The 12,709-nt window shown below is 37.6% G+C and overlaps 1 protein-coding gene and 1 long non-coding RNA gene across 5 annotated transcripts in view; one reads left to right on the top strand and one right to left on the bottom strand.

Moving 5' to 3' along the window:
* Window positions 1-10,301, top strand: part of cacng7a (calcium voltage-gated channel auxiliary subunit gamma 7a) — a 41,652-nt gene extending 31,351 nt beyond the window's left edge. Inside the window, exons 4-6 of one of the 2 annotated variants that reach the window (NM_001083084.1) lie at window positions 6,463-6,608; window positions 8,880-9,111; window positions 9,283-9,335. In NM_001083084.1, coding sequence (NP_001076553.1) covers window positions 6,463-6,608; window positions 8,880-9,111; window positions 9,283-9,335 — 431 coding nt within the window. Of the gene's footprint in view, window positions 1-6,462; window positions 6,609-8,879 lie in introns of both variants that reach the window. The other variant, XM_087293768.1, reaches the window with a different exon arrangement.
* LOC141379018 (uncharacterized) overlaps window positions 1-12,105 on the bottom strand; it is a 111,677-nt gene extending 99,572 nt beyond the window's left edge. The window contains exons 1-3 of one of the 3 annotated variants that reach the window (XR_015516516.1): window positions 11,963-12,093; window positions 11,773-11,885; window positions 9,003-9,355 (exon numbers count right to left, since the gene is read on the bottom strand). This is a non-coding gene — a long non-coding RNA (uncharacterized LOC141379018). Of the gene's footprint in view, window positions 1-8,700; window positions 9,356-11,772; window positions 11,886-11,962 lie in introns of those variants that run through there. The other 2 variants (XR_015516517.1, XR_015516515.1) reach the window with 2 other exon arrangements.
* Between the last annotated feature and the right edge of the window lie 604 nt (window positions 12,106-12,709).

Here is a 12,709-nt window from a genome sequence, read left to right as displayed (position 1 = left end):
CGCACAAGACACCACAACAGCGCTGCTGCAAAGTGCTGAACACAGACATGCACAACACTGCAAAGCAAAAAAAAAGGAAAAAGATGATATCTTAGATCGTGCTGCTGCATGGTGCTTCACCACTGTATAGTAGCAGGCTTTAGTATTTTCTGCATCGCATTTTTCTCTGCCCTGATGTGACACAGCAGTTCAACATCCAATATCTTGCCTTTTTTAATGAGAAAAGGAAATATGTAAGCACACTCCTTGTCTGTATTCGCAGCACAGACAGCTGGCAGTGACAGACTGTGATAATGTGTTTGATTACGCTAGAGGCTTTTCCTTAGCGCTCTCTCTCTCTCTCTCCCGCTCCACAATTACCGCAGCAGAGCTTTCTCCATCATCAACACAGCAACATTTGAGCACACTATAAATGTTAATGTCTCCCGGTATGACAGGTTGTGTGTTGGTGCACTGCTTTATCGTTCCCTCTCCGCACTGAGCTTTCAGAAGAAAACAATGTTGACTGTACTATTCCACGATGGGAAAACACTGCAGCATCAACAGCGCTTTTATGTCATTGTTTACAAGGCATATTTTTTTCTTTCATTTGTCATTTGCATTTAAGTCCCTTTTACGTGTATGCTAATGTTTCTCTCTTGACTAATGAGAAGGTGTGCCATACATATTTTTCACACATATGGTCAAGGTGAGGTTATTTTGCATTCATTGCTTTGGAGTGCTGCTGCAGTATACTGTTATTGAACATCCTGACGACCTTCACAAAGCTCAGAGCTGCATTTAGATATCTGCTGTACGCTAAACAAAATAAGTACAACAGAAATGACAGTAAAGAAAAAACATATTTACAGTAAGAAAACATCTAACAACAGTAATATGACCTTGTTTGCACCAGTTCTGGAGTTTCGTTCTGATTAACTGTACAATATATTCAATTCAATTCAATTCAGCTTTATTTGTATAGCGCTTTTACAATGTAGATTGTGTCAAAGCAGCTTCACATAAATGGTCATAGTAACTGGAACAGTGTGGTTCAGGTTTTAGTGTTTAAGTTCAGTTCAGTTCAGTTTAGCTCAGTTCAGTGTAATTTAACCATTACTGAGAGTTCAAACACTGAAGAGCAAATTCAGCGATGCTTAGCTCTACCAATCCTGAACCATGCGAGGCAGTGGCGACTTTTATTGCTTTATATTGCTTTGAAGGGATCCTATTATGCTTTTCCAGATGTTGAATGTTACTAAGTGTGTAGGGTGGTGTATGTTGGGCTTAATAAGTCTACAAATTTCAATCCAAAGAAAGAAAATTTGTTTGAAAAAATCTCTTCACTGTACAATGAATGGCTTGTTTGGACTATAGCATTGCTTTCCAGAATTTGTGATGTCACAAAGTGGACCAAATCCTGCCAATGGAAATTCAAATGGTTGGGATGGACAAAACAACAATGTTACAATTGTAATAAATACTGCTGTATTTGTTCATGCAAAGCCAGGGCTCGAAATTAACCTTTATGCTTGGTAGCACTGGTGCTCCCAACAATAAAAAGTTAGGAGCACCAGCCAAAATTTAGTCGCACCAACCAATTATAAGCACCGTTACTACAAGTTTTAATGTTATATTAACCGGTTTACTGCATTTAAAATCAACACTAAACAATCTAACAAACAAACAAAACATCTGCATGTGCCCACCAGCCCTGCACACACTGCTGGATATGAATGAAACTTAGTTAACAATAATAACTTTGCTGTTCTCACGAGTGCTGTGTAATATTGCACAGATAATACTGACATAATAGTTTATTATTTGCATATGTCATCTTAATAGCAATACCGTTTCTTTCATGAGCTGCAAAATTTGTTTTATCTTAATGAATGCAAGCCCTTTTGCGATGGTGCACGTGGTGTTAAATTTCACCTATAGCTGCCACCTGCACAGCTGATAGCATCCTGACGTTTAAATGAAGGAATAAACAGAACTTCTCGCGCTTAAAATGTGTAGATTTGGCAAACATTGTTACCTGCAAACTCTGTCAACCGGCTTTATGGTGAATGCTTCAGTCATTTTCATAGCGTACTTTAAACACTGGAAGTCTTTTATTCACTCTTCGAAAAGAGTAAATGGTGGATTAACATTTAGCACATGATCACTAATCAGATGTGTCATTATTTGTAACTTTAGGTGTTTTCTAAAACTAAATCTGTCAGTGTTGTTTTCATTTTCTCATCTTCAGTGCTTTACATGTTCGCGGTTGTAGCTCTCCCTGTCATCTAAAGAAAGGCATCGACCGAGTGATTGACAGCTGATATTAACCAATCCGTTCGCATTCAGTTCTAGAGGAGTGGGCCAATCAGTAAAGCTTGAAGGCGGGGCAAGCATTGCGTACTTTGTTTACTGCAGCAAGTTGACATGACAACTGTTTTCAACTATTCATGAACGCTAAGACACGTTCTGCGTGAATGTCTCCTAAATCTGCGTGTGCGGTGAACATTTTGCAGCGAAAACAAGTTGCACGGCACCAATTTTATGCAGTCGCACAAATGCTCCCAAATATTTTTTGAGGTCGCATGGATAAAATATTGGGTGCATATGCGACCGAATCTCTCGCAATTTCGAGCCCTGAAAGCTTCTTGACAATATTCTTGGCTCAAATTGATCATATTGAGAATATTTAAAATTCTGATTCTCAAATATTGTGATAAGATATATTTCATTGTTTAAACATCTTAAAAAAGATAAAATTAGTTGATCTAAGGTGACACAGTGGCTAGCTCTGTTGCCTCATAGCAAGAAGGTTGCTGGTTTGAGTCATAGCTGGGCCAGTTAGCGTTTCTGTGTGGAGTTTGCATTTTCTCCCTGAGTTCGCGTGGCTTCCAAACTTCAAAGATATGTGCTTTAAGTAGATTGGATGAACTAAATTGGCCGTAGTGTGTGGATGGGTGTTTCCTAGTGCCGGATTGTGACTAGAAGGGCCTCCACTGAGTAAAACATATGAATAGTTGGCGGTACATTCCGGTGTGGCGACCCCTGATAAATGAGGGACTAAGCCGAAGGAAAATTAATAAATGATATTAGTTGATCTTTGAAAGGTAATGGGTGTCGCCATGTTAGTCTATGCTACATTGAAGAGGTTAGAGCAGCTGGACTTGTATTAGAGCATGCTATATTACAGGGGTTCTCAAACTTTTCCGCCCGTGACTCATGACCCCCAATATCCTATGAGGTGGCTATAAATATATAAACCTTATATATACACTACGGCAATTTCTATATACACAACGGCACACACATGCCAATAGGCCCAAGTGTATTGATCATTTAACTTTTGAAAAATGCCACTCAGAGACCCATCTTCCATGTCCAGTTATGGCCTGTATTTATTTTTGATGTACATGAGTGCCGTAAAGGTCTCAGAAAGTTTAACCTAGTGCCCTAAAATCCATGTGCTGTGCCTTTAATATAACATAATCACCCCAGAGGTCGCAAAAAATGTGAAAGGTTGATGGCTTTTTACTTGCATGTTTTTTTTTTTTTTATGTAGCTATTAACTACTATTTTTCTTTTGTAAGTTATGGATAAAATATGGAAACTGTAATAGTTTAATAAAATGAATTCGATTTTTGGAAATCAATTTCCAAATATCAATTTCGGAAATCAATTTTCGAATTTTTAATTTCGGCTGAACTATGTCAACACCTTATTTACTTATCACCCTATCACTGCTCAAATTTTCTAGAAATTAATCAAGCTATTATTACTCTGCTGGTTGCCCAGTTCATTCCAAAACATTGCTATAACATTGGCAGTAAGTATTCACCAAGCTACTACACAAAACACAGTAGCAATCACATAGTTTATGACCCCATAGAGTACCCTGGAAACCACATTGAAATGCACAAACAACTCCTTAGATCACATAAGCAGCCACAAATAATGCCTGTAAAAAAATGTGTCCCTAAACCTGCTGAAGCTGGTTTGCTGGCCATAGAGGCTGGTATTCTAGCTTGTTTAAGATGACGTTTGGCTGAGAAAGCATCTCCAAAACAGCTTAAACAATCTAAAATAAGCAAACAAACTGGTCTTTCAATTAGTTTTAGAGAGAGTTTAGACAATTTCCATCTCTTTAGACCACCAAAGATGTTTTGGGTTGCATTTTGGTAACACAGTGTCAATGAAAACACAGGCAGGACTTCAACCACTGTATAAACAGATGGCATTTAATAAAATTAACTGCTGTTCTTTCCCTTCAGAAAAATGATAGCAAGAGCTGAGTGACTGTCACGATTCTTAAACATGCATTTTATACTAACTACACACACTCAGCAGTCTACATGTGCTTGTTGTTGCTCAGTAATAGTAAACAATCTGTGTCTCCCATTTAAAAATAAAAGTCATACATACAAAGTAAATTTAATATAAACATCCAAATAACATTGATCATTGTTGTCGCTCTAGGAGACGTTGTAACGTATCAAATGCAGCTTGGGGGCATGCATACTAATGATCCCAGAGCACCTGTTGATCTCCTGATGACATGGTAGCTCTTTAGGTCCAGTTAACATAGAACATGACCTAAAGTACATGCAAATGATAAGGGCGTGCCCTGAGAGTCATGCAACTGTCTGGTTTGTGTTCTGATATGCCTATATTTCACCTGGGTTTTACACTCGTGGAATTTACACGAGATCGAGGAAACAATGGTGTCTGAGGCTCACCGTGTGCCCATCTTCATGTACTGATCTTTTCAACTATGTAATGTAATGTGTATTTACATAGCGGATTTATTGTGTATAGCCTTATACCCAAAGCGCTTCACAATCATGGGGGGATGGGGGGGGTTCTCCACACCACCACCAGTGTGCAGCATCCACTTGGACCCATGCCTAGGTATACCTAGATTTTTATAGAGCGCCTTTAAGATCAAACGTAATCATAATATATACAATCATAATATATATTTCACCTCAGCATGGCAAATCATGCATATTGCTTTGTTCTTGTCAGCTTTTCCACTATGGTGACAAAAGGTTCTTATAACAGTCAGGTATGGTTCCAGTTATATGTCCATGGAACCCTAGTACAGCACAGCATGATTACAAAACATTCTGTATGTGGATGACCTCTTTTTAGATAACTGTTTCGGTATTGTGCAAATGATGTAGCCGGGACACTGCTGGCCACTGGCCCTATGAAAGCATTTTTCCAAAACGGCATGAGCCCTTAGAATCCTCTTAACTTCCCCCCCTAGCGGTGCCCCTGGATGTAGCCAATCTGTTACCTGGCTGCCAGTTTCTCCATATGCGACTCATAGAATATGTACTCATTAACAAAGTAAATATCAGTTAAAAATAAGCATTAAAAAGAAGAAAATATCTGATCATCATATATATTGCTATATTACCAAGGCAACAACTGACGCATTTGTATTACATTCGAGAGCTATCGGTTATTAGCACCACTATGTTGGGTATGGAATGTATTTGTGCTGACTGGCCCAGATCGGCAAGGATTGGAACTGTTAAATAAACAGACCTGCGCTTACAAAATCTGAAATATTTACATACCATACAAGTGTTCACCTTCCCCACCTGCGTTCGCCATGTTTAACTATTCACTGTGATATCAAGCAAGGTAAGGATAAGAGTGACATCTAGAGGAGAAGACTAATAATTATAAGATCTATGTTTACCAGAGATGTTCAGTGATATCAGAAATTGCCATCTAAGACCTACATTGAACCATCTATTGTAGGAGAATTTGCTAACACTGGTCTTTTGACTAGGAGGTTAGAATGAGAGGGTTCGAATGTAGTTGAATGCAAACTTGGTTTGTCTGGGAGGCCACCTAAGACCACCTTATTCCATCTCAGCACAGAAAACTATCTATCAGACTGGATTTTGGCTATAGTTTTGGATGGATTTTGGACACTTAACTTTTCAGGCTACAAATTAAGATGAAAACATCCTTGGCCAGACCAGCAGATCATGTAATACCAGTAAACTATCTACTGGAGGACCAACAAACTAGAGCCTGGTCAGGTTGGTCATACTGATGCGGTATTTGAGAGGTTTTCATCTTTCTTTTAGCTTGTCAGGTTTGAAATCCAGCTAAATACAAGCTTGGTCAGGCTGGATGGCCATCTTAAACTTGCTAGGACAAGCCAAAAACATCTAGGCCTACTGTGAGAAATCCAGGGTCAGTTCAGGCGGGTCTCCTGGCTTTTTTTTTTAGAGGATTTCTAGGCATTTTCAGCCAGTCATGCTATGAATCTAGCTTGGGCAGATCTAAGAAACTACCTTAAATGATCTAAGACAAGCCAAATCAACTTGATTTAGCATTGTTTTTCAGTAGGTTGTTTCTAGTCTACTCTATCCTCTTTTTTTATTAACCTATATGTTTTGCATGATTTAACCTTATCCTTTATCCTGTCAATACTTACTGTCTTCTCCCTTTTTTCTCTCTCAGGTTTGAGTTTAGTGGTTGGTCTGGTTTTGTATATCTCCAGTATCAATGATGAAGTGATGAACAGGCCTCGGGAGCCAGAGCAGTTCTTTCATTACCATTACGGCTGGTCGTTTGCCTTTGCTGCCAGCTCCTTCCTGCTCAAAGAGGTCAGTGACAGAGACCAGCATCTGTTAGCACTCGAGCTGACATTGTGTGTACTCTTATCACAGAGCTCAGTTCATTAATATGCAGCTGTGTTAACAGCTTTCACTGCTGTTCGCTTCTAAACCAATAGGTCTGCCCTCATCAGTATGCATTAATTTTAGCCAAGCTTTTGCTGGGGTGAAGGCTACACATTTCTGTTTTGCTGCATATATGCTAATTCACAAGTTCAGTGCAGCAATTTGTAAATGTCAGCATCTAGTGACTGCAGTAACCTCCACTTATATTCATATATATGCAGATGCAGGGGGGCCCAGCAGATCACACTTAAGAAACATCATTTAACTTTTAATCCGGAGGTAGACAAATGTTTAGGATTTAATAAATAGAGAAAATCAGACCCTGTTTATGTACTAGCACATACTATAATAATATACTTCCTGACAAAAGTCTTGTCACTCATCCAAGTTTTAAGACAAACAATTAATAACTTCACTTCTACTTGATCATTTGGTATCAGAAGTGTATTATGGTGTATTATAGTGGACAAAAGTCTTGTCACTTAACAGAAATAATGTCCAGTATAGAATATACATGTCAGTCGTGGTGCAGTGGAAAAGAATGAATATTGTGTTTGACTCCCATGAGTTTGGAAGACTGCCTCCCTACAACTCTGAAATGACTCAAATAACGTATTAATGAAGTCATCTGGAATGGCAACAGAAGCATTCTTGCAGGACTTCCAGAGTTCATCGAGATTCTTTGGAGTCATCTTGCCCCAGACATGCTCAATAATGTTCATGTCTAATGACTGGGCTGGCCAATCCTGGAGCACTTTGACCTTCTTTGCTTTCAGGAACTTTGATGTGGAGGATGAAGTATGAGAAGGAGCGCTATCCTGCTGAAGATTTTGCCCTTTCCTGCAGTTTGTAATGTAATGGGCAGCACAAATGTCTTGCCAACACAGGTTGTGGATTTTGACATCCACTCTAAAGAGCTCTCGCATGGCTCCACACCCAATGTAACCCCAAACCATGATCTTTTTCACCAAACTTGACTGATTTCTATGATAATCTTGGGTCCATGTGGGTTCCAAAAGATCTTTAGCAGTATTTGTAATGATAGCAAAGCAGTTCAATGGATGATTTATCGAAAAAATCTACCTTCTGCCACTTTTCCAAATGATCAACTAGAAGTCATGATTTTATTAAGTAAATAATTATTACATTAAAGTTGCCATGGGTAATATCCTAATTTATTTCATAATATTTATAAATAAATAGAAAACAATTACTTCAACTATATTTACTAAAGCATTCTAAAAAAATTAAATGTATATTATTTTAACAAGCTTATTTCAGTAAAACCATTAACAAATCCATTTATAAAACAATGGAATTCAATGTCAAATACGCTAGTCATGAATGATTAACCTGATTTGCACGCTCGTGTCTTCTGCATTGTCCCGTTTGTTATGTACATTTTTTTAAAATTCTGATTTATTTACAACATTTAATTGAAACTTTAAATTTCATTTAGCTTTTTTTGTAGCTCAAAAATAAAACAAACAAATAAACAAAAGGTTACATTAAAATAGAATTGAGCATTTCTGTTAAGGTGTTCCCCAATCCTTCCCAATTATTTTCTCTCTGCCTAGCCAAATCAAAGGATACAAAGAACCAACTTTGGCCCACCGGCCCTAGTTTGGGCGTCTCTGGTTTAGGAGAAAAGCATTTATTTTAATAAAATACTGTCAATGTCGTTATAAAATGTCACTTTTGCCCCTGTTGAATAAAAACAAAATAAAAACGAAGCCCAAACGTTTGAAAGTCAAAAATAAAAAAGTTAATTAAAACAGATGACATGTTTTTTTCCAGACCATCATGTGCGGTAACACTGTCTTCAATAAAAAATTGCACTGATGAATTTGCATATGTTTTTTCTTTCATCTTTTTCTGCCATCTTGTCACATTTTTTTGCCCCCAGATGGTGTAGTTATGGCTAACTGGGTCATGCTTACCAGCCAAACCCTTACCCCTTGGGCAGAGAGCATTTCTAATTGGCTAAATTTATGCTTTAAAAAAAAAAAAACAGCCCTGAAAGTTTGTTTTTATTTTTATTTTTGCATGGCACTATCACAGAGAAAAGTGTGATTTCTCCGAACATCTCTTTATCTGGTACCTGTTAGATTCTAGAAACATTTAACTTCTATGATGTTCTCCTGAATTTGAAATGAGCTGAATAATGCACCTCATTGACTAGTTTTGTTTGGCTAGGGTGCTGGGGTCATGTCAGTCTATCTCTTCATGAAACGTTACGCTGAGGAAGAGATGTACCGACCCCACCCTGCACTGTATCGCCCTCGTCTGTCTGAATGCAGTGACTACAGTGGCCAGTACCTGCACCCCGACTCGTGGCCTCCTCCTCAACGTGGACGCAGCGGCTCTGAGGTGTCCAGCGACATCTCCATTCAGCTCAACCAGACCCCCCTGCCTCCTCAAACGAAAGGCAGCGGGCCATCTAATCCGCCCTCTTCCTCGGGCCCCTCCTCCGGGGCCAGTTATCACCTCCCACCTGCTTCCTCCTCCTCCTCCTCTTCCTATCCTCACACCATCCACTCTTCCCATTCCAGCAGCCACGTCCCTCAGTCTCTCCCAATGGCCGCGCCCCCATCTGCAGTCCCGCCTCCTCGTTATCATGCGCATATGCGTATGAGCGCATCCCCGTGTTAGAGCTCCTCCGCATTCAATACCTAAACAACACAAATATGAGTATAACCTTAGGAAAGAGGGTAAAACTCCAGAGACAATGGCAGAAAAATGGAGAAAAGGGTGCTAAGTTGCAAAGAGGTAGACAATGAAGCATTTTACTCGCAATTCTGTGCCTGAATAATGTTTTAACAGATTCTCAGAGTGAGATTTAACAAAGGACTGAAGGAATTGGGATTTATACATATAGAACGAATGTATGGAGGAGGATGAAAACAGAAAAAATTGTGCAAAATACTGACCGAAGTAGTTGAGAATAATTGTATACATATTTAAATTTGTATGTAAAAACTGAGTCCATTTTTTCATTCCACTTCATAAATCTTGAGTGTCATGAGCCTGTTTATATCATTCCTTGTTTATACTAAAGCATAAAGACACGAATGCGCCCCCAAAGGTGGCCGATTTTATTTTAAACGGTGTCACAGATGTGTTTCAGTGGACAATTTCTGTACATAACACATATAAACCGCAGTAGTCATCTAGTGTAGTTCAACATATTATGTTTTATCGTGTGGGCAAGGAAAACTTTAGGTGCAGGGGTCCGATTCGTCCTTTACTATCAATTTGTAATGTTTTTAGATTTGTACATCAGGGTAGATGATGTTCTACAAAGCTGACTGATGTTTCTTTACTGGGATGATGTTGTACGCTTGGCCCCACGGCCCTCAATATGCCTTGTGTTTTCTTGTGCTCTCATATTGAATAAAAAAATAACACCGTCTAGCAGTGACATAGCACGATACGAAAAGGAAACCATTTGAAACAACTTACTTTAATCTAGAGTGGAGACTGACTCCTACAGTATATGAATGCAGGAGATATTCTCTCCTTCGCTGTTCAGTCATCATCTTAAAAATGCAGCCGTTACTTCGCTTTTATTATTGATATTATTATTACTACAACTATTAATTTAATCGTTTATCATACAAAAAGAATCTAAACCTTACGTGTATACTATATTATGAGAGAAGCTATTGTATATCCATCCTGTGCCTATTGCAGCACAGCAGTGTTAGAGATCATCTTTTAGAGTAGACCTGTTATGGAATTATGAAAAGTAATTAAAGAAATCAGCATGAGAAAGCCTTTAATAATAGCACAAAGCAAGGCCGTAACTATGTAATGGACATTGGGGGAGAAACTAAATAATAGTAAAACAAAAATACTATTAATCAGGTTTAACTATTTTAATCAGTATATAAATATATATATATATATATATATATATATATATATATATATATATATATATATATATATATATATATATATATATATATATTTATTTATTTTATTTTATTTTTTTACATTTTTACTATAAACAACATTATTGCAAAGCCAATACAGAGCTACAAGTTTAACCCTTCGAGCAACACTATATCCGACACATCTTCCAGTTATAAATTAAAACAAAAAATGTAAGAAAATAAAAACTAAACACAAAATGAATGCAGTGTCTGTTGGTTTCTGAAGTTGCGAAGCATACAGTATGTGATTTGTACCATTTAATACAGCTCCCACATATTTTGAATCCAGCAAGTGTAAGACTAGGGTCAGGTTTGAACCGTCTAAATGGGGTGCATTTTATTTAACAACTGTCCCAAGTTAACTTGTAGTAAGAGTTTATTATCTCTAGCTTCAAAGACCTCCGGGCGTACATCTTAAAGGGCTATTATGGGAACTTCAGGGATTTTACAAAAAAAAAAAAGATTTCTGTAAGAGCATTAATTAAATATTTATAATAGCTTCATGAATATGACCAATATTCTGACAAGAGTTTCCCCAACATAACAGGATGGGTTCGATTTTGTTAGGCTGTCTGTTGGATAATGTTAAAATCTAGTTATCATTGTTTAACAACTGTGCCCATGATTTTTGTTTTTATTTGTAGTAAACATGTCTACTTTTCAAATTAAATATTAGAAAAATGTGCATTTTGGGTCACAGGACATGGTTTTACAATTGGTCTAGCTAGCCCTGCTGAAAACAAACTGCTTAAACCAGCCTAAGCTGGTTGGCTGGTTTTATCTGGTTGACCAGCCTGGTTTTAGAGGGGTTTTGGCCACTTCAACTTTAAAACCAGGCTGGTCAACCAACTAAAACCAGCGAACCAGCTTAGCAGGGTATAAGCTGGTTGTTTTCAGCAGGGTAAATTGTGTTTTACTACCATTTTAATAACCAATTATTAACTATCAATGTTAAACTATGGGTTAGTGTTGCAAAACCCAATTATCTATGGTTTTACAACATTAACCATCTCAACCCCAAGTCCGTCTAAGGTAAATGCACTATGGTTACATTTACCACTTAAAACATGGTTAGTTTTCGTAAGGGTTTATTTTTTTATTTTTCTTTCATTAAACAGTGTTTAAATATGAATACTTAGCAACTTACTTACCTCATAATTTTCACCGTTAAAAACGGAAGCATCGAGCTGAAATTTGTGTTTGTCTCTGGGTTCAGTAACGTTAAACAGCAAAGCCCGCCTTTTTATCGATTTTCTTCTCTGTCCTTTAAACAGGAATTGGCGTTATTAGACTTCATAACCAGCTTAACAATGTGCTTTTAAAACTTTGTGTCACCCTTACAACAAACAGCATCAATATCGAACACTTAGAAGGACAATTTGTTCATAAGCAGTCATGTTTCCCTCAATGTCTATGGCAGTTACGGCTCTGGCACAAAGCAATATGATTTTGTTCTCCACCTCTAGTAAACTGCGCCATCTAGTGGCGAAGAATTATTAGTGCATTAAAGAATGACTAGTCAGAACCACAAGCAGGGCTAAATGAAATTTGTATTCGATTCATTGACTAAAACGAGGCAGATGAGTCAGCACTTCCATACCTGGTGCCTGCGGTGCTGCATCGATTGAGCAATGCAGTAAGGACAGTTTGTACAGTATGAATATTAAACCGAAAAATCTAATTTTTCCTAATGCCTATATGTTGACCTTTGTAGAAAAATAGCTCAAAAATAAAGTATGTTAACTAACAGAGATTATCTTAATTACCTCTTAATATTATCATGCACAAAAGCTTGAAATATTTTCCAGAGTGTTATAACTGATAGAGTTCATCATTGTGTGTAAATATTGTCAAGATAAATAGTTATATAAATATAAATAGTAATGAAGAACAGGACTGGCTCCTGCTGGATAGAAAAGAAATTCATAGAATAATAATCTATATTATAGCCATATTATGCGAGAAATATGCAGAAATGAAGGTTTGATTTATGGAAACTGAAAAGAGTAGAGGGAATGATTTTGGATCCTAATATTTATTCAAGCATTGCTGATGGTACAAATTTAGTCTGCTTTTAAGTCTGAAAAA

Source organism: Danio rerio, chromosome 19, assembly GCF_052040795.2.
Source record: "Danio rerio strain M-AB ecotype USA chromosome 19, GRCz13ab, whole genome shotgun sequence".
In the NCBI taxonomy this organism is placed as follows: Eukaryota; Metazoa; Chordata; class Actinopteri; order Cypriniformes; family Danionidae; genus Danio; species Danio rerio.
Note: the sequence above shows the minus strand (reverse complement) of the source record. Positions and strands in the feature narration are given on the sequence as shown.